At 48.4% G+C, this 20,751-nt stretch overlaps 2 protein-coding genes across 2 annotated transcripts in view; both read right to left on the bottom strand.

The window, feature by feature from the left end:
• Positions 1–762: 762 nt before the first annotated feature.
• Positions 763–6,801, bottom strand: PSMD8 (proteasome 26S subunit, non-ATPase 8; the record flags this gene model as incomplete). The annotated part of the gene is made up of 7 exons (XM_079723916.1): positions 763–999; positions 1,719–1,830; positions 2,342–2,442; positions 3,518–3,683; positions 4,873–4,975; positions 5,108–5,180; positions 6,439–6,801. 7 exons carry the CDS (start codon positions 6,799–6,801, stop codon positions 862–864), a joined length of 1,056 nt encoding a protein of 351 aa, XP_079580042.1. The 3' UTR covers positions 763–861.
• Positions 6,802–14,898: 8,097 nt separating this feature from the next.
• The window catches only part of CATSPERG (cation channel sperm associated auxiliary subunit gamma), a gene marked incomplete at its 5' end in the record, with an annotated part of 28,130 nt that continues 22,277 nt past the window's right edge, over positions 14,899–20,751 (bottom strand). Inside the window, 7 exon segments of the mRNA XM_079724208.1 lie at positions 14,899–15,363; positions 15,448–15,547; positions 15,637–15,729; positions 16,917–17,006; positions 17,278–17,373; positions 17,523–17,586; positions 17,768–17,924. Coding sequence (XP_079580334.1) covers positions 15,079–15,363; positions 15,448–15,547; positions 15,637–15,729; positions 16,917–17,006; positions 17,278–17,373; positions 17,523–17,586; positions 17,768–17,924 — 885 coding nt within the window. The 3' untranslated portion in view covers positions 14,899–15,078.

Here is a 20,751-nt window from a genome sequence, read left to right as displayed (position 1 = left end):
TTGAAGGGGTGGGGCGGGGCAGAGGTCTCCATGAAAGCACCACATCCTGGCAACAGGAGGCTGGACTCAAGACTAGCAATAAGGGAGGTTCCATTCATCCAGCATGTGGACTGATGCACCCAGGGATGAGATGTTCTCATTCCCCTTAATACCATCAGCCCCATTTCCAAGCCGATCTGGTGCCAAGCTCAGGGGTTCAGTGCAAATCATTCTGGAAAGCAGGAATGATCATTCCCTTTCTGCAGCTGGGGAAACCACAAATGGCTCAGCCAGATTTGGACTCTGCCTTAAACACCTTCTTGAGAACTTCAAGGCAGGAAACAGGCTGGGAGGTGCAGGAGGTCATAAGTCACAGCACTGGCTCAGAAGAGTGGGAACCAAGGCAAGCCCATACCAGGGCCCATGCCTTTTGTTCCACAGAGGTCCATTTAGCATGTCATTTTAAAAAACTGGTTTAATTCATTGCAAACATTTTTCAAAATCGGGACACTTCGCCCCCTTCACTGAAACACTCTGGTACATTGGTCTGGCCTTTCTGTGTGTCCACAGCTGGCTGCAACAGTCCCTCTACCCGGGGCCTGTGCTCTCCCCGCTGTGCCACAGGGCCCCCACAGTGGACATCTGTGTTTGAGACCTTGAGCAATGGCCACTGGACAGAGGCTGGACCCAGGGTTATCTCAGACCTCCTAGGGCCCCCAAACCTCCAAGTTCTTCAGAGATAAGAACTTACGTCCCTACCATTCCACTCGGGGAGACAAGGGCCTAAGAGAGAAAATGTCGATCCACCTTTATTGGGGGAAACCCTGCACTGCAACTGCCTCAAATAACGCAAGCTCTGCGCCACCCCCGTGCCTGGTGGGCTCAGACGATCATCTCCAGCTGCCGGGCATACTCGATGACCTGTTTGGCCAGCTCCGTGGAGGGGATGGTGGTGTCTTCCGGCTTCTGCTGCTGGCTGGCAAAGCTGTAGTAGTTGTTGAGGCCCAGGACCCACCCTCGCTGCAAGAAGGGAGAGATGAGAGATGGGTGGGGCGATCACACAGGCACCCTCCCCTCACCCATGTGGGCCCTGGCTCGCTTTCCTCACCAACCCTACTCTACCCTGCATAACCCTAGGCAAGTAACTTCACCTCTCTGTGCCTCAGTTTCTCCATGTTTGAGATGGGGACCCCAATCACACACTTTTCTGGGTCTGCTGTGAGGATTCAGTGAATCAAAAGTGCTAAGAATAGTGTTTGGACCAGACTAAACGAGCACTAAGTATCAGCTGTCACAATCGCTCAAGTTCAATTTCACCTCTTCCAGTCTGATCTTGACCCTCCTCAGTCACCAGGGCTATTGCACCCCATGCATCAGCATCCCCAGGGGCACTGCTCCCACCCAAATACCCCAGACCAAAGGAAGCAAAGTCTTGTGGGGAAAAGCTGCCACCTCCAAGGAATTCTGATAAGCCCAGCAACCAACATATGCTAAGCCTCCCCCTGCACCTGGTGCCAGGTGCTGGGCTAAGCTCATCTCACATATTAAACTCTAGCCCCTTTCTACATGTAGGGAAACTGAAGTTCGGAGAAGCTGGGCAACTTGCCTGAGGTCACATAACTGGATTTAAACCTGGGCAGTCTTGCTCCAGTGTCCCTCCAGGCCACCCCACCCTGCTGTTAGTGAGTGCACCCCTTGGCTCGCTGGCCCCATGGTCCCCTGCCCTCCACCCCAGCCACCTTCTTGGCATAGTCTGTCATCTTTTTGGGTGTGTTGAAGAAGAGGATCCGGGTGGCCTCAGTGAAGAGGATTTTTTCATAGGCCTTCTCGATGCACCCAGCAATCTCATCCCTGGGGGAAGACGAGATTCTCATTACTGAGCACAGACAACTCTCCAGGCCCTGTCCTCTCAGTTCAGCACTGATGGCTGCAACGTGTTACCTGCCCTGTTCAACCAATCAAGGCTCAGGGCAGAGTAGCTTGACTAGAGTTGCAAAGCTAGGGCCACAGTAGGGTCCACACTCCGATCTCTGGGACTCCTGGGCCCACACTCTGAGGTGAAGCCATATGACTCGTGGAACACTTCCATGAGAGGCAGCAGGGTCTCTGTCTGCTGAGTGCTGTCTGGGTGCCAAGTCCATGCTCAGGGTCTGATGTCCACGGGCACACACATACACAGCCCATAGTGAGATGAGGGCTCTTACCCCCATCTCAGGACCAGTTCCAGTTCACAGAAAAGGAGAACTGATGTGCCCAGCTTCCCCAGATCACAAGGGGCCAGAATGGGATTTAAACACAGAGCTGTCTGACTCCAGAGTCCAGGCTCTTTCTAAACTCCACAAGACCCTGGCCCCCCACACACCTGATAGTGTCAAGCAAGATGTCGATGAAGAAGGTATAGCTCTCAGCAGGGATGTTGCCTTTGGCCAGGAACACCTTGTTGTAGCTGCCCTCCATCAGGTACTGTAGAGGACAGGGGTGAGGAAGAAGAGAGGGTGACGAAGAGGCAGCACAGGGGCCTACCCGCTGAGGCCTCACCATACTCCCAGTGCCTCCATAATCTACACTCTACTAGAACACTCTCTGCCATACAGTCACCCATTCCCCATGCAGACTGGGTCCTACTCTTCCCGGAAGGCCTCCCTGGTTTTCACTCACACACACACACAGACACACACACACTCTCTCTCTCTCTCTCTCTCTCTCTCTCTCTCTCTCTCTCTCTCTCTCCCTCCCTCCCTCTCCCTCCCCCTCCCTCCCCCTCCCTCTCTCTCTCTCTCTCTCTCTCTAAGCCTGCCCTTGGTTAGTATCTAATTATCTATTTTCCAGGAGGGAGACAGAGCTGCAGCCACCCCAAGCTCATTCCTCCACATCTTTGCCCAAGCTGTGCTGCCCCTGCCATAAATGCCCTCTCTCCCATCCTCTCCCCACAGCGAAATCCTCCCATGAAACCTCAGCTCTAAGAACTACTTCTTAACCTTAGGTACTACAGCTCTTCCTTGATTCTGCTCACGTTGTTCCAGAAACTGTCCTCTTTGCTGCCCCTCAGACACACCAGGCATGTTTCTGCCTTGGGACCCTTGGACTGGCTGTTCCCTCTACCTGGACCATTTTCCCCCCAGATGACCACGTGGTTGGGTTCTTCGCCCCTTTAAAGTCTTTCTCAAGTTTCATCTTTTCAGCAAGGCATCCCCTGACCACCCTGCCCCTCCACCCTCCTTCCTGCTTTATTTTTCTCCACAGCATTTCACATCTGACAGACCATATACAGGTTATTTAATCTTTTTGTTTATTGTCCACTTCCTCACCTGAATGTCATCCTCACAAAATCAGAGATTCTAACTGTTTTGTTCACTGTAGAGTCTAAAAACCAACCACAGTGCCTGGTACAGGGCTGGGGCTCAATATCTGTTGGACAAAGAAGTCCAGAGGCCGAAAGATGGGTGAACCCTCTCATTTGGGAGGAAGCCCTCCCGAATGTCTGTCCCTGTACCACTCCCTTTAGCCAGGCCCTCCCCTCCCCCTTCCTCAGCCTCACTTGCTCGAGGGACACTGGATGCTTGATGTATACATTGGTCTGGATGTCCTTAGCAGGCAGCCGCTCCAACTCTGTGTGGAACTCAGCCACCCGGTTCTGGGACAGCAGGAAGAGGAGGTTGAGGCCCAAGAGCTGGTGCATGTAGGCTGACTCCGGGAGCTGCTCCCTGTGGACCAGGGTGGGACACCAAGGTAAGGAGGGCTTAGGTACCGACCAAGCCCCCCACTCCAGGCTTCAGGGACCCTGACGACTGCCCAGTGCTCTCTCCTTGGAGGGGTATCGGGTCCTGGGTTTTCAGATGAAACTGAGGCCCAAAGAGACATGAAGAAGTCACAATCATATGGGCCCTAGAAAGTGATCTCACACCAGTAAAGTGACTTAGCCTCAGTTTCCCCAACTGTAAAATGGGTATCACCACAGTACCCATCTGATAGAGGTGGGTTAAATAAATAAGGGTTAAGTTATTAAATGATTTAATCCAGGTAGTGATTAGAACAGTATCTGGCCCAAATAAATACTATGTAAGTGTTAACTATGATTATTATATTAAGAATCATCACCTTCACTTTTGGGGGGAAACTGAGGATTAGGGAAGTAAAGTCCTTTGCCCAAGACCATATAATCAGGAAGCGGCAAAATTAGTTTCAAACTCAGGTTTGTCTGGCTTCTGATGTCAAATTCTTAATCATTAGTCCATGCAAGCCCCATTCAGTTATGAAGCCATTCAGTTTCATATTCAACACACAGCCAGTGAGTCCCTGCTCTGGGCCCGGCTCCATGCTAGGCAGTGCTGGGACACAGCAGTGACTAAGACCCTTCTGCTTATAGAAGACTCACAGTCCAGTGGGAGAGACAGGGCTGGGATGGGGAGACACAGACAGATGGGTCAGGGCTGATACAGCATTGCAGGCCACAGGAAAGAGCTTGGTCTGAAACCTGAAGGCTATGGGGAGCCAGGACAGGTTCTAAGCTGATGATAAACGTGGTCAAATTTTAGTGTCACAAAGAACCTACTGGCTGCCATGGAGGGATGAATCTGAGGGGACAAGGCTGGGGCCAAGGCAGGTAAAAGGGGATAGTGGCTACACTGGGGAGTGGAAATGTGAAGGGGGAGACAGACTGGAGCGCAACAGAGACTGGATGGTATAATCCCACACTCAGGACCTCTAGGCCAGGCCCTAACCCTGAGGCTTCTGGCGGCACAGCTATGCAAAGGGGTAATTCCAAAGAGAAGGAAGATGTCTCAAGTGGCTAGAGCAACAAGGATAAAAAGCTGCCATGTAACCCCCCCCGCGCACACACACACACACACACACACGCACGCAAACCAAATTAGGGGCAGGGCCCATCCTCACTTGTAATCGAAGTAATAGCATTTGAGCTGGGCCATGTACCGCTCGAAGGAGGGGATGTCCTTGCGTAGGATACTCCACTGGGCCCCGATCTCCAGTATGTCACCTGTAGGTAACAGGGGAAGCTCTCAGGAGGTGACTGTGGTCCGACCCTGACCACCACTGCTGCCATTCCTGCCATGACCACAGCCCATAACCACCCCCACCCCCCACCCCCACAAACCCCAGTGACACTCACGGGCCAGAATGAGCTGCTGTTTGGTCAGTTTGGTCCCTGTGGTTGGCAGGAAGTTGAGCTCCAACAGAACCAGCTGACGAGGAGGGCAGGGGAAGGAAGGAAAGAAGATGGGACTTCAAGTACAGATTACTTACCCTTTTCTAGGTCTTGGCTTTCCCTCCTAGAAAATGGAGCTAATCATCATCCCTGACTCATAAGGTTGTTATGAGTATTAAAGGAGTCAGTCCTCTTAAAGCCCTCAGATCAGGGCCTGGGCACATGATGAGGGCTCATTTAAGATGACCTCAGGGCTTCCCTGGTGGCGCAGTGGTTGAGAGTCCGCCTGCCGATGCCGGGGACACGGGTTCGTGCCCCGGTCCGGGAAGATCCCACATGCCGCGGAGTGGCTGGGCCCGTGAGCTATGGTCGCTGAGCCTGCGCGTTCGGAGCCTGTGCTCCGCAAAGGGAGAGGCCACAACAGTGAGAAGACCGCGTACCGCAAAAAAAAAAAGTTGACCTCATATTACAAGTATTAATAGATCCACTGGAGAAACAGGAAAGCCACCCCATGCCTGACCCAATGGAATCAAGGGGTGGGGAGACACTAGCACCTTCAATTCTTTGGCAATCTTTTCCCATACTTTGGTGGGTTGGGCCCAGCAACCCCCCTCCATCTACACCAGGGAGGAAAGGGGGCTAACCTCTTCCCATAGTCCATCCCACTCACTATCCCTTATCAGATACACCCCCCTCAGCAACTTGGTGCAGCCCACTGTATTTGTACTCTCTCCCAAACACACCTGGCCTGAAGCAACCCGAGCCCCATTCTGGTCCTCTACTGTAAGAATATTTTTCCTAAGTTCAGTCTTGCCCTCACAACTTGGCTGGGCCCCTCTCCCCACAGACGCATCCCTAAGCCCCAGATTTCTCAGACCCTAACTTGACCTGATCCTAACCACGAGCCCCATCATCTCAGCCTCCTTCTTCCATCACCCTGTCCAGTCCTCATTCCCCACTTGGTGTCGTCCAGAACCCTCCATCAGAAAAACTCTGACAGCCCCATCCTGCCACTCCAGCCAGCTAGGTCTCCAAGCACCAAAATTTTAACTTCTCACTCGTCTGTGCCAGAAACACTCTTTCCGTCACCCCCCCCCCCACCGTGGGGCCGCATTTGGTCCATTCCAGGCCCCTCTCACGTCTTCATTCCTCCAAGCCCGCACTTTGGCTGTTCCGAATCCTTCACACTATTGGATCGCCCAGCCCGTCCTAGTCGTGTCGGCGCTGCGGACTCCCCCTGGGCCCGGAACTCGGCTGGGTCTGGACCCCTCGAAGCAGCCCCGGCCGATCCCTACCTTGAGACGGCCGAGCTCTTCCCCGCACTTGCTAAGATTGGGGCTTTTACGGTTCCATTCGCCCTTGAGTTGCTCGTACATGCCGGCCGCGGCCTGCAAGACTGCGGCCGAGGCCGCCGCAGGCCCCGAGCTCGAGGCTCCCGCCACCCCGTTCACCGCCGCGGCCGCCATCTTCCGTGATGCGGCAAACCGCCCGCCCGATTTACGGCAGCGACGCCTACTGCGCCTCGCCCGGCAGAAGTGGGGCCGAGAGGTGGAGCCCAAAGCCGGGGGCGGGGCTGCGACTGTCCGCCTCCGCCTGCCGGGGTTAGCATTCAGTCGCTCTCGGGGAGGTGCCCTCGGAGCCCGGCTCTTAAGAAACATGTTAGTCGGAGCTCCGCCTCTGCTGTCACTCAAGATGGCGACCGGAAGTCGCCACCTGCCCTAACTGAAAATGGCAGCGGTCGCAACGCCTCCCCGCCTAGCTTCAACCTGGGCGTTCGAGATGCTACGTTTCTGTATTGGAGATTACACCCGCGTGGCAGCTTTTCTAAACCGAGAGATGGCGGTGGTGGAGCCATTCGGATAGCTGTGTTTTTCTTCCCATGTTACAGACAGGCTTTGAGAGGCTGGGTAAACCTCCAAGAGACTAACGGCTGAGATTTGACCTTAGGTCTTTAACTCTAGTCTCTCAGTTCATCCTTCCACACTTTCTCCGAGCTTGTACGAATACGCACAAACTTTACAAAAATCATCCAGTCTTAATGACTTTAAATGCCACCATATATGCGGAGGATTCCCAATTTTTTTTATCCCTACCCCCGATTCTTCCATTTATATCACACCCGCCTATTTAACATCTCCACTTTTTCTCAATTCTCGTCTCCATCATTTAGAATGTCAGCTCCATGAGAGAAGGGATATTTATCGGTTTTCTTTACTGCTGTTTTCCCAGCACGAGGTAGACAGTCAACGAATATTTGTTGAACGAGTGAATGAGTGGGTGTGTAAACAAGTTGTGTCTTCCGCAGCCCCACCCCCCAAGCTGCACCGGTGGCTTGCGGAGATCTTAATTCCCCCACCAGGAATTGAACCCTGGGGCCATAGCAGTGAAAGCCCAGAGTCCTAACCACTGGACCGCCAGGGAATTCCGAAGTTGTGACTTTAAAAAAAGTTTTTAAAGAAAAACTGCATCGTACTATACATATTTTCTAAAAAGCACAGTGGTTTTTAGCAATACACTAAAGACATCTCTGGAGATCAGTGGGCATATTTCTGACACTTTAACAAAAACGGCTGCATAATATCCCACAGTGTGAATATACAATTCATGTAATGGTGCCCATTTTGATGTTTGTGTTATTTTTGTTTACTTGTTTGCCACTTCTAACAATGCTGCAGTAAAGATCCTTAAGGTGAGGGGAGGGGGAATTGGAGGAAGGTGGTCAAAAGGTACAAATTTCCAGTTATAGGATAAATAATTGGGATGTAATGTACAACTTGATGACTACAGCTAACTCTGCTGTATGATATATAGGGAAGTTGATAAGAGAGTACATCTTATGAGTTCTCATCACGAGAAATTTTTTGCCTTTTTTCTTTCTTTTTATTGTATCTATATGAGAGATGGATTTAAGCTGGACCTATTGTGGTAATCGCTTCACATTAACTGCAAATCAAACCATCATGCTTAAACTTACAGTGATGTATGTTAATTATTTCTCAGTAAAACTGGGGGGGGGTGTGTGTAAAAAAATCCTTAAATGCATTTCTTTGAATACAGTTGTTTTTTTTCTAAGGGACAGATCATAGGAATTAAGATTACTGAGTTGAGATAAGCATATTTTTTCATTTTAATAGACATCATAAGATTGCTTTCCAAAGTTGTAGCAGTTCACAGTTCCACCAGCAATAAAAGTGCTGACAGCATCACTGCTACTGGGCTATATAGCTTCTGCTTTTTCCTTTTACCAGTCTGATAGGGGACAAGCACTAATTTTTTGTAGCTTTAGTTTGGATATCTGTACTAATGAGGTTGAGCATCCTTTCCTGTGTTTATTGAACATTTGGATTTACTCTTCTCTGAAATTTTCTGTGGGGTTATTGCATTTTTCTATAAATTTTTAGGTACTAGTGCATATTGGAGATAAAACGTTTTATCATATATGTTGCAACTATTTTCTTTGGTCTAGTGTTTATTTTCTAAATATATATACATATATACATTTATAATTTATTTATTCATCTTTTGCCATGCAAATTTTTAATTTGTACATAGTCAGATTTATGTAACTTTCCCTTTCCCTCTTGCTTAGGAATTCTCCCCATGCCAAAGTAAAACAAATAGTCTCCAAAACTTTTTTGTAAAGTATCTGTGTTTTTCCACATGTAATTTTTATTATTAATCTTGAATTAATTTTTGCATATGGTGTGAAGTAGTGATCTAAATTCGATTTTATCCTCACAGTCAATTTTTTCAGAAACAGTTATTAAACTCTCACCAAAGTGAAAAACATTTGTATCATATTAAATCCCTTCAATAATCAGACATGTTTTAAGTCATCTATTGTATTCTACTGGTCTATATCTATTCTTGGTAAATACCATACTGTTTTTTTTTTAATATATATTTTTTAATTTTTATTTTTGGCTGCATTGGGTCTTAGTTGCCACATGCGGACTCCAGAGCGCGTTTGCTCTGTAGTTGTGGCATGCAGTCTCTCTAGTTGTGGTTCGCGTGCTCAGTAGTTGCAGCGTGTGCGCTTAGTTGCCCCACAGCATGCGGGATCTTAGTTACCAGATCAGGGATCGAACCTGCATCCCCTGCATTGGAAGGCAGATTTTTAACCACTGGACCACCAAGGAAGTCCCCATACTGTTTTAAAATATTTATTCTTGGTAAATACCATACTGTTTTTATATACATTTTATATACATATATATTTATATATTTTATGTTGAGGTGAAATGGAAATAAAATTAATCATCCTAAAGTGAACAATTCAGTGGCATTTATTACATCCACACTGTTGTGCAAATACCACCTCTATCTACCTCCAAAACATCTTCATCATCACAGAAGGAAACCCATTCCCCTTAAGCTGTTGCCTTACATTCCTTCCTTTTTCCTCGCCCCTAGTAACCACCAATCTGCATTCTGTCTCTGTGTATTTACCTATTCTGGGTATTTCATATAAATGGTATCATAAAATATGTGACCTTAGACGTCTGGCTCCTTTCACTTAGCATATTGGTTTTGAGGTTCATAGATGTTACAGAGTATTTCAGTATTTCATGCCTTCTTATGGCTGAATACTATTGTATTATTTTATGGATATACATTTGTTTATTCATCCACTGATGGACAGTTGGGCTGTTTTCACCTTTTGGTTTTGTGAATACTGCTGATAAGAACATGCATGTACATGTACTTGTTGGAGAATATGTTTTCAATTCTTCTGGGTAATATACCCTGGGGTGGAACTGCTGAATGATACAGTAATTCTATGTTTAACCTTTTGAGGAATGACCAAACTGTTTTCCATGACATCTGAACAATTTTACATTCCCACCAGCAATACACAAGGATTCCAGTTTCTCTACATCCTTGCCAACACTTGTATTTGTTGTTGTTTTTTAATTATTATAGCTATCCTAATGTATGTGAAGTGATATCTCACTGTGGTTTTGACTTGCATTTCCCTGATAACTAATGATGTTGAACAATCTTTTCATGTGCTTACTGGTTATTTTACATATCTGTTTTGGAGAAATGTCTGTTCAAGTCCTTTGCCATTTTAAATTGAGTTGCCTTTGGTTTTTTGTTGTTGAGTTATAGGAGTTCTTCATTTTCTATATACTAGTCTTTATCAGATATATGATTTACAAATATTTTCTCCCACTCTATGGGTTGGCTTTTCATTCTCTTCATGGTATCCTTTGATTCACAAAAGTTTTTAATTTTGATGAGGTTCAATTTATCTGTTTTTTCTTTTGTTGCCTGTACTTTTGGTATCATAGTTTAAGAAATCACTGACAAATCAAAGGTCAAGATTTTCCCCTATGTTTTATAGTTTTAACTTTTTTTTTTTTTTTGGCCACGCTGCGTGACTTGTGGGATCTTAGTTCCCTGACAGGGATTGAACCTGGGCCCATGGCAGTGAAAGTGCTGAGTCTTAAGCACTGGACCACCAGGGAATTCCCAGTATAGTTTTCACCCTAAATTTAGGAATCTGATCTGGTTTTGGTTAATTTTTGTACACGGTATAAAGGTAAGGGTCCAACTTTTTCTTTTGCATGTGGACATCCAGTTTTCCCAGTACCATTTGTTGTTAAGAGTGTCCCTTCTCCTTGGATGGTCTTGGCACCTGGTTAAAAATCAGTTGGCTATATATGTGAGGGTTTATTCGGAGCTCTCTATTCTGTTACATTGGTCTGTATGTCTGTCTTTATGCCAGCAAGACACTGTTTTGATTACTGCAGCTTTGCAGTTTTGAAATTAGAAAGTATGAGTCCTCCAACTTTGTTCTTCTGTTTCAAGATAGTGTTGGCTATTTGGAGTTCCATATGAGTTTTAGGATATGTATGCACAATTGCCATTGGGATTTTGATAGAGATTGCACTGAATCTCTATTTCACTTTGGGTCGTGTTATGGGCTAAATGGTGTTCCCCTAAAATGTATATGTTGAAGCCCGAACCCCCAGTACCTCAGAACAGGACTGTATTTGGAGATAGGGCCTTTTAAAAGGTGATTACTTTCTCTTTCTTTCTTTCTTTCTGCCGCTCCCCACGTGTGGCATGTGGGAGCTTAGTTCTCCAACCAGGGATCAAACCTGCGCCCCCTGCAGTGGAAGCGTGGAGTCAACCACTGGACCTCCAGGGAAGTCTCCAAATGTGGTTACTTTAAAATGAGGCTCAGTGGGCCCTAATCCAATCTGAAAAGAGTCTTTATAAGAGGAGCACTTTGGACACACAAAGAGACACCAGTGATGTGACCACACAGAGGAAAGACCATGGGAACACCGCAAGAGGGCAGCCATCAGCAAGCCAAGAAGAGAGGCCTCAGAAACCAAACCTGCTGACACTGTGATCTTGAATTTCTGTCCAGAATTGTGAGAAAATAAATTTCTGTTGTTTAAGCTACCCAGTCTGTGATATTTCCTTATGGCAGCCCTAGCAAACTAATTCAGATAGTATTGTCGACAATATTAATTCATGAACATGGGATATTTTTCCATTTATTTAAGTCTTCTTTAATTTCTTTCAGCAATGTTTTGTAGCTTTCAGTATATAAGTCTTCTTCCTCCTTGCATAAATTTATTTTTTAAATATTTATTTATTTATTTATTTATTTGGCTGCGCCACGTCTTAGTTGTGGCCCGTGGGATCTTTAGTTGCAGCATGCGGGATCTAACTCCCTGACCAAGGATCAAACCCGGGCCCCCTGCATTGGGAGTACAGAGTCTTAACCGCTGGACCACCAGGGAAGTCCCTATAAATTTATTCTTAAAACTTTTATTCTTTTTGTTGTTGCTGTTGTAAATAGGATTTGTTTTTTAAATTTCCTTTTCAGATTATTCATTGCTGGTGTATAGAAATGCAACGGATTTTTGTGTGTTGATTTTGTGTACTGCAACTTTGCTGAACGCATTTATTAGCTCTAGTTTTTCATATGTGTGGACTCTACCTACAAAATTTTAATGAAAATGGCTTTGGCATTTAACTGCCATATGCCATCTGTCTTTGTTTTTCTTGTTTATTTATTTATTTATTTTTGGCTGCGTTGGGTCTTCGTTGCTGCGCGTGGGCTTTCTCTAGTTGTGGTGAGCGGGGGCTACTCTTTGTTGCAGTGCACGTGCTTCTCATTGTGGTGGGTTTGCTGTGGAGCACGGGCTCTAGGCGTGTAGGCTCAGTAGTTGTGGCTCACGGGCTCTACAGCGTAGGCTCAGTAGTTGTGACGCACAAGCTTAGCTGCTCTGCGGCATGTGGGATCTTCCCGGACCAGGTCTCGAACCGGTGTCCCCTGCATTGGCAGGCGGATTCTCAACCGCTGTGCCACCACGAAAGTCCCATCTGGCTTTGGTAATCAGGTAATGTGATAATCTTGCTCAAACAGTTTCCTTCTATTTCTATTTGACTTAGAATTAATGTAAGGAATGGGTGTTGAATTTTATAAAAAGCTTTTTCAGGTACCTATTCATGTAATCATACATGTTTGCACACCTGAGTCTCTGTTTCTTCATCTATGAAATGGGGACAATGATAGAATTTTCCTGATAGAACATCATGAAGATTACTTGATAATCTAAGAAAAGGGATCTACTATGGACTGAAAGTTTGTGTTCCCCACAAACTCCTATGTTGAAACCTAACTCCCAATGTAATGGTATCAGGAGGCAATTAGTCTGTGAGGGCAGAACCCTCATATTTGAGATTAATGTCCTTATAAAAGAGACCTCAGTTTCCTTCCTCATCCCTTCTATCATGTGAGGACACAGTAAAAACATGGTCATCTATGAACCAGGAAGCAGGTTCTCACCAGACACCGAATCTGCCAGCACCTTGATCTTGGACTTCCCAGCCTCCAGAACTCTGAGAAATTTCTGTTGTTTGTAAGCCACCCAGTCTATGGTCTTCCGTTACAGCAGCCTGAATGGACTTAGGTCAAAACAGGATGTTGAGCTTCCCTGGTGGCGCAGTGGTTGAGAGTCCGCCTGCCGATGCAGGGACATGGGTTCGTGTCCCGGTCCGGGAAGATCCCACATGCCGCAGAGCAGCTGGGCCCGTGAGCCATGGCCGCTGAGCCTGCGCGTCCGGAGCCTGTGCTCCACAACGAGAGAGGCCACAACAGTGAGAGGCCCGCATACCACAAAAAACAAAACAAAACAAAAGAAAAACCCCCCAAAAACCCAGGATGTTATCTCATCACATTCTCCTTAATCGCATCAATGCAATGAAGTTTGCTGATAGATGTATCTGTACCACTGACTGTTGTGCGTATTGCTTGGCCATCGCTGACCTCCCTCCTGAGCCCAGACCTGGGGTTCCCACAGCCTCCTGGACAGGCTCCTCCAGAAGTCTGTCAGACCTCCCACACCAACCATGACCCCAAATGGCCTTAGTGTCTCCCCCACACCTGTTCCTTCTCCCCAGTCCTCATCTCAGGGACAGCCTCTTTGTCCCCCAATCCCCAGGGCAGAGGCCTGGGCCTTTTCCTAAACGCCCTCCTTGCTCCCACTCCTTCCATGGCCTGTCAGCTTCACAGCCTGTTCACTAGGCCTCCTAAGCATCCCTCCCGCCTGTCCCTTCTTCCCCTTCCCACTCCAGGCTTTGGTCCAGCACCATCCCCTCCTGCCCAGGTCCCTGGCCTACTGCCTCGAGTCCTGAGCCATCCTTCACAGGGCAGCCAGAGCATCTTTCTACATCTGACCATGTCCTTCAGCTTCTCAGCTTGAATGCTCTTCTGATAATTCCTAAGCTCTATAATGTGACCTCAGTGGCCTTACCTGCTCTAGAGCTATGCTGCCTCATCACAGACAAGCTGGTCCAACTGTCTGCCCTGGTGTCCCCTTAGAGGGTGTGTACCCTGGGCCTCTGCTTCTACAGTGAAGGAATGGAGGGGGTGATCAGAGGACCTGCATAGTCCCTTCACCCAAGACCTCTGGGTAGGGGCTGGAGTTGAGCCTATTGGGTGGACAGGGAGTGGAGTACAAAGGCACATTTGCTTTTTGCCTTTCGGTCTGTCCTTCATACATGTTCCTTACAAGAGTTGCCCTTCCCCACACATAAGCAAGAGATTAGGGAGGGATTGACAACCCTCAGCTCCAGGGGTGGTCTCTACCCAATCAAGGTCCCATCTGTCTGGCAGAGTGAGTGGTAAAGTAGTGAGCTTATGACCCAACCCCACCCAATCAGAGTGACTGACAGGACTTTTGCCTGGGAATGTTGGACTTCAGCTCCTTTTTTCTCTGGACAGTAAAACATGTGGATGTGCAGCCTCAGACAGTGAAGTGGGCTGGCCTGAGGTCAGAGACCACCCTCAGAGAAGGGCAGAGCAGGGGAAGGTAGAGAAATGGAGCCAGAATCCTATGGACATTGAGGACTTCTGGATCAAACTGTACCTGAAGCCTATATTAACAAAGTCCATAAATTACCATTTCCATATGGACCACTGAGTGAAATTTTTGCTACTTGCAACCAAAACAAAAATTCTAACCTCTCCAGAGCCCCCTCCTTAAGATAGACACTAGATACATGTTGCCATTCAAAATATTTAACAGCTAGTATTAAACCTGGGCACTGAACAGTCAGAACAGACTGCAGGTCATAGCAATGGGCCTGGGTCATGGAGGACCCTGTTGGACTGTAGGAAGGTCAGGGGCCCTCTGGGGAGGGGCTGAGTAGGCAGGCACACAGAGAAGCCACTATTTACCAGCTTGGCACAGAAGGATTTTGATATTTTAATAACGTATGTGGCTGAGTGGTACAAACTAATTGAACATGAGTCCTTACAAGGTCCCACAGCTGGTGCTGAAATGCGAAGTGAAAATTCAAGCGAAACAGGGAGAAAGGCCTGGGATGAGCGAGCGACAGGTTGCATGTTCAAAATGGCCCAGGAAACGAGGGATGAGGGTGGGTGGCAGTTGGGGCAGGTAAGAGGCTCAGGATATTGACTTCTTCCTCAAGGTTTCCTTAGTGTCAGTCTTATTCTCCTCTGCCACCTCGGAGACAACTCTGTAGATGCCCCAAGAGCTCTCCTCAGATTTGGTCCCAGAGGTGTTGCTGAAGGCCCTGGTGTCGGAGGCCATACTGTAGGTGTAAGATTCCCAGGCGATGACGTTGTGGATCTTCCAGCAGAGGACGTTGCAGACCTTCACCACATAGGGCGACAGGAGGCAGGAGATGACGTAGAGGATCACCAGACCAACAAACAGGCTGGCTGACACCTGCAGGCACCACACAACAGGCATGGGTGGGCAGCCTGGGGGCCCCCATCCACGCAGCAGGGCAGCTCCAGGGTAGCCACTCACCTTGAGGATGAGGAAGGCCCGCCTGGCACTGAGTGGGAGCCCGTGGATGTGCAGCGGGAAGGTGAGCTGGTAGTCGCAGTATGTGCTCTTGTCCACACCTCTGTTGGGGGATGGGGTTCAGGATTGGGGGAGGAGGTGGTCACCCCACAGGAAGCCCCCGACCCCACCTGGGCCATGTGTCTGGCTCACCTATTGCTCACCAACACCTTGAAGAAGAACTCGGAGGCAAAGATGCTGTGCGGAATGGTGTCATGGCATGGGGAGTTCTCCATACAGAGCCACCTGGGGGCCCAAGTTCAGGCACTTGTAGTACAAATCATGCCTAGCACGTGCCAATCCCTGACCTTCCCCTCTACCCCACAGACTCTGGGTGAGTACTAACTAGGTGCAATCTCCTACCTTTCTCCCTGATTCACTCCTTCACCCACTTTAGCCAGTAAGGCTGACTGAACCCCTACCAGGTGACAGGCTGTTTGTTTACTCATTCATTTCCTCATGTCTTTACATCTCCAGCTGTCAATTCCTCTGTTACTATGCATTCATCTAGATTATGGATTGTATACTTATTATGTGCCACCTCCTCATTTATTCTTTGCTACCTTTATTCCTTCATCCCACAAATGAATCTGGAGCCGCTACTAGGTACAAAGTCACATCTTCATTCATATATTCAATAAACGCAGGTTGAATACTGAATAGGTGCAAGTTGGCTACTTTGTTCATTCATTCACTTCCTTCATTTGGTCATGGCATCATTTTCTTCCTTTCATTATTGTTATTTCTTTCATTATTATAGGGCCAGTTATTGAGGCCCTATATGCTTTTTTTTTTTTTTTTTTTTTTGGCAGTGCCTCGCAGCTTGCGGGATCTTAGTTCCCCGACCAGGGATTGAACCCAGGCCCCCCCAGCAGTGGAAGCACTGAGTCCTAACCACTGGACCACCAGAGAATTCCCCCTATACTAACTTATTCCTTCATTGTTTTATTCATTCATTAATACCTCCATTCAAATGTCAATAAGTGCCTACCATGGTTGAATTAACTTGTTCATTGTCTCATTCAACAAATACTATGTTGTCTATTCTGGACCTGGACTATAAGGGAGACAGACCCCACAGGAGACAGTGACAGCTCAGAGGGGTAAGGGCTGGGAAGGAGGAAGCACAGGCAGAGGGGTCAGGGTGAGAATGGGGAACGTACAAGAGGACATGAGAGCAAAACTGTCCCATCTAGAACAGTCAGAAAAGTCCTCCTGGATGAAGTGGCATCTGAACTAAAGCCTGAAGAAAGATTAAGAGGGACCAGTCCTGCAGACAGAGGGTCCAGCTTGTGTAGAGATCAGTCTCATTTGAGGACTGCAAAGGCAGTCAGTGTAGCTTGAGGACCAGGAAGTCTCCCAGAGGCAGAAGGGATGGACAGGCCCGACAGACCGTGGGGCAGAAGGGGGCGTGCAGTCGGCCCGGCACTCACTCAATGCCTAAACTGTTGTGGGACAATATGTTGAAGGCTGAGTCCTCGGTGGTCGTTGTGTTTCTTGTGGTCCAGATGAGGCTGCCAGTCCTGTGCAGGAAGAGGTAACCTCAGTGGGGCCGGGGCCTCAGCGGGCAGAGGCCCCAGAGGGAGAGGGGGCAGTGGGGGGGGATTGGGTGAGCGGAGCCTCCTGCCGTGGGAGGGGCCGAGTATGTGGGATGCTAGGAGCCTGGGCTGTGGGCGGGGCCTGAGACACCAAGATGGGCGGGGTTTGCAGCCCAGGGTTGGTCTGCGGCTGGGAAGATGGAGGGGCCTGCAGGGGAAGAAAGGCCGATTATGGGCCCGGTCCCACAGGGATTACTTGTCCAGGGGGCTGTTGAAGCGGTAGATATCCTCCTCGCTGTATTCCTTGATGGTGTCCAGGGTGGGCCCGCCGCCCACCACCTTCAGCACGTAGCTGCCGGGAGCAGAGGTGCGCATGGACTGTCCGGAGTCCTGCATCACCTCTACCCGCCCCACCCCCACTTCCTCCCTCCCCTTCCCCCCGCCCCGACCCCCGACTCCCCACCTCACTCCTGTCAGCCGCTGGCTTGGCCACGACTTTACCTGCCCTGAAAACTGCCAGAATCTCCCGTCACCAAATCTTGGATCAAGAAGAATGGGTAGAAGACTGTGGGGTCGGAGGAGATGAGGCGGGGAGGAGACATTAGCTCGGAAGTGGAGGATGGAAAGGGGAACAAGGAAGAGCAGAGGGTGCTGGGGCAGTGAGCGGGCGGGGAGGAAAGGCCTGGGAGGGCAAAGTAGTGGGGGCAGAGGACACTGAACATGAGAGGAGGGGGCTGGACACGCACTGTCGCGGAAGAGGAAACAGGGCATCTCGGGGTCGACGTGCACGCAGTCAAAGTAGTGTTTGTTCTGCAGGCGGTTGTACTCCAGCGTGTAGGTGATGTCAAAGGCAAGGCGCTTGCCTGGGGGGCAGCCGATAAGCACCGGCACCATCAGGTTGCCCTGAATGGGAGGAGAAAAGCCTGGCTCTAGGGGTGGGACAGGGAAGACACCCCTCCTCCCACACACACCACCCCTCCCTGCCAGGCTCACCCTCACCAGAGGGCAAGGTGATTATTATTATGATCGTTAAAACAATAATAACTGCAAACACTTAAGTAGCTCTTACTATGCACAAGGCACTGAGGAATGGTCTCAGTGCTTTACATATTCAAATTTATTTAATCCTCAAAACAACCTTGTATGATATAGACCATTAATATCTTCCATTTTAGAGATGGCAAAAGTGAAGCACAGAGAGGTCAAGTCACTTATTAATTATCCAAAGCCACACAGCTGGTAAGTGGTAGACCTGGGATTCATACTGAGACAGGTTGCTTCCAACTGCCTCCAGAATAAGACATACAAAACCACTAACACCTACACCTATGAAGCAGGACTTTCAAGGTTGAGGGAATTCCCTGGCAGTTCAGTGGCTGGGACTCCGGGTTTTCACTGTCATGACTCCAGGTTCACTCCCTGGTTGAGGAACTAAGATCCCGCAAGCCTCGCAGCATGGCAAAAAAATTAATTTTTAAAAAATAAAATAAAATAAAGGGCTGAGGTTGAGACTGAATTCTCAGACAGTAGAGCTGGGGGAAACATGGGGTATATGAGGGAAGGAGAGCCCAGGATGGGGGTTAGGGATCTGGGAACTCCCATGACACTGTCATTGGGAATGAAAGGCTTCTGGCCCATTCTGGGGGTAGGGCCCAAGGATTTCACCCAATTGTCAAAAGGACATGGACATCTGGAGACTGTGGCCTGGGCTTGATATCTACTGTGGAGAGGCGTCGTGGCCACAGATTAAGCAATTCCCATGCTCGCCTGAGCCAAAGACTTTACACCTATCAGCCACTGAATCACTGGGAGGTCTAATGGGTGTCTCAGATTCAACCTATCCACAGACCACCTCTGTTTATGGCACCTCATCCCTGCAAGTTCAGGCTAAAAAGCCTTGGCCTCATCCTGGAAACCTCTCTTTCTCTCACCCCACATGCAGTCCATCCAGAAATCCTGTTGTGTCTAAACTTCAAAATAGAGCAATTCTCTTCCCCAAACCCCCAACCCCTCCGCTCCACCCTGGCTGGCCCATTTCCTCCCTGCTCCCGCCCCTCCCCCCAGGCTGTCCCCCACATGCAGCCAGAGGGACTCTGTGAACACCTGAGTTGCTCCTCTGCTCAGATGCCTCCCATGTGACCAGCCCATCACCGCCTTGACCTCATCTCTCTCCATGGTCCTCCTTGCTAGCCCTGATCCAGCCATGCCTGCTCCCCACTGTTCCTTTAGTCTAACATATGAAACGTATTCCTGCCTCCAGGCCTCTGCCGTCTGTCCCCTCTCGCTGACATGCTTTCCGGCACGTAACTGCATGCTCACTTCCTCCCCTCCTTCAAGTCTTTGCTCAAATGTTTCCTCCTTGGCAGGTCTTCCCTGAACCATCCTATGGAAAATGCTAACCTACCCCAGGCCCCTTGCTCGCTACTTTTTCTCCTAGCACTCATTGCCCTTAACATACAATATCTTTTATTTCTCTTGCTTATTATCTGACTCTCTGTTCTGGGTTGAATTGTGTGTCCCAAAAAGGTATTAGGACCAGAGAAGTCCTAATTCCCTGGTACCTGCCCATGTGACCTAATTTGGAAGAGGGTCTTTACAGATGTAATCAAGTTAAGATGAGGTCACACTGGATTAGGCTGGACCCTAGTCCAATGACCAGTGTCCTTATAAGAAGAGGGAAATTTGGACACAGACACATAGGGAGGAGGCCTTGTGAAGATGGAGACAGAGATTGGAGTGATGCATCTACAAGCCAAGGAATGTCAGGGGCTGTCAACCACCACCAGAAGCTAGGAGAGAGCACAGAACAGATTCTCCCTCAGAACCTGCAGAGGGAATCAGTCCCAATTTTGGACTTCTGACCACCATAACTGGGAGAGAATAAATTTCCCAGTCTGTGGCAATTTGTTATGGCAGGCTAGGAAACAAATACACTCCCACCCCCACTAGGACATCAGCTTCATAAGGTCAGGAATTCTGTTTTGTTCACTGCTGTAACTCCAGCACCTAAAAAAACAACGCTGGCATGTAATAGGATGTAATAGGTACCCAATAAGTATTGGTTGAATGAATGAATAAGCTTTAGGGCGCAGGGAGTGAAATCTGTTCCTGGTCTGTCCTCTTGATCCCAGTCCCAGCCCCATTCTCCTCTGTGGGCTGTCTCGGAGCTGGCCTGTTGAGAGATGCCCCAAGCCTTGAGCATGTATTATGTGTAAATTTATTTCTTCCTTCCTTCATCCAACATATTTACAGATTGAGAACCCACTATTTATCAAATTAGTTCCAGTTCCCATTTTTTTCCAGGATGAGGAGCCAGAGACAGCCTCCGAGCCTTCCAAATACATATACCTCCTGATCTGGTAATGTGGGGGAGGGGAAAGAGAGGGACAAGAAACCCGAAAGGCCCCAGCCTGAGGATACAGAGAAAGAGAAGTCAGACTACACCCGAATTTCAGCACCTCTGTTCCTTTGTCTGTTAAAAAATAACAATAATAATAATAATAATTGACTTTTTAAAAACTTAATCTTTAGGTGGGTATCATGGTTAGATAGATAGATAGATAAAGTAGATATATACAGGGATACACACACACACACATATACATAGTGAAAATTTCCCTTCCATTCCCATCCTCCAACTGTCCTGCCTCTTCCCTATTCCACGCGTAGGGAACCATTATGAATACTTTCTGGCCCAATTCCCCAGAGTTTCTTCATGCAAATAAAAGCA

Source organism: Hyperoodon ampullatus (genome assembly GCF_949752795.1).
Source record: "Hyperoodon ampullatus genome assembly, chromosome: 18".
Taxonomy (NCBI): domain Eukaryota; kingdom Metazoa; phylum Chordata; class Mammalia; order Artiodactyla; family Ziphiidae; genus Hyperoodon; species Hyperoodon ampullatus.
The sequence above is the reverse complement of the archived record's forward strand: the minus strand, read 5'-3'. Positions and strand labels throughout refer to the sequence as shown.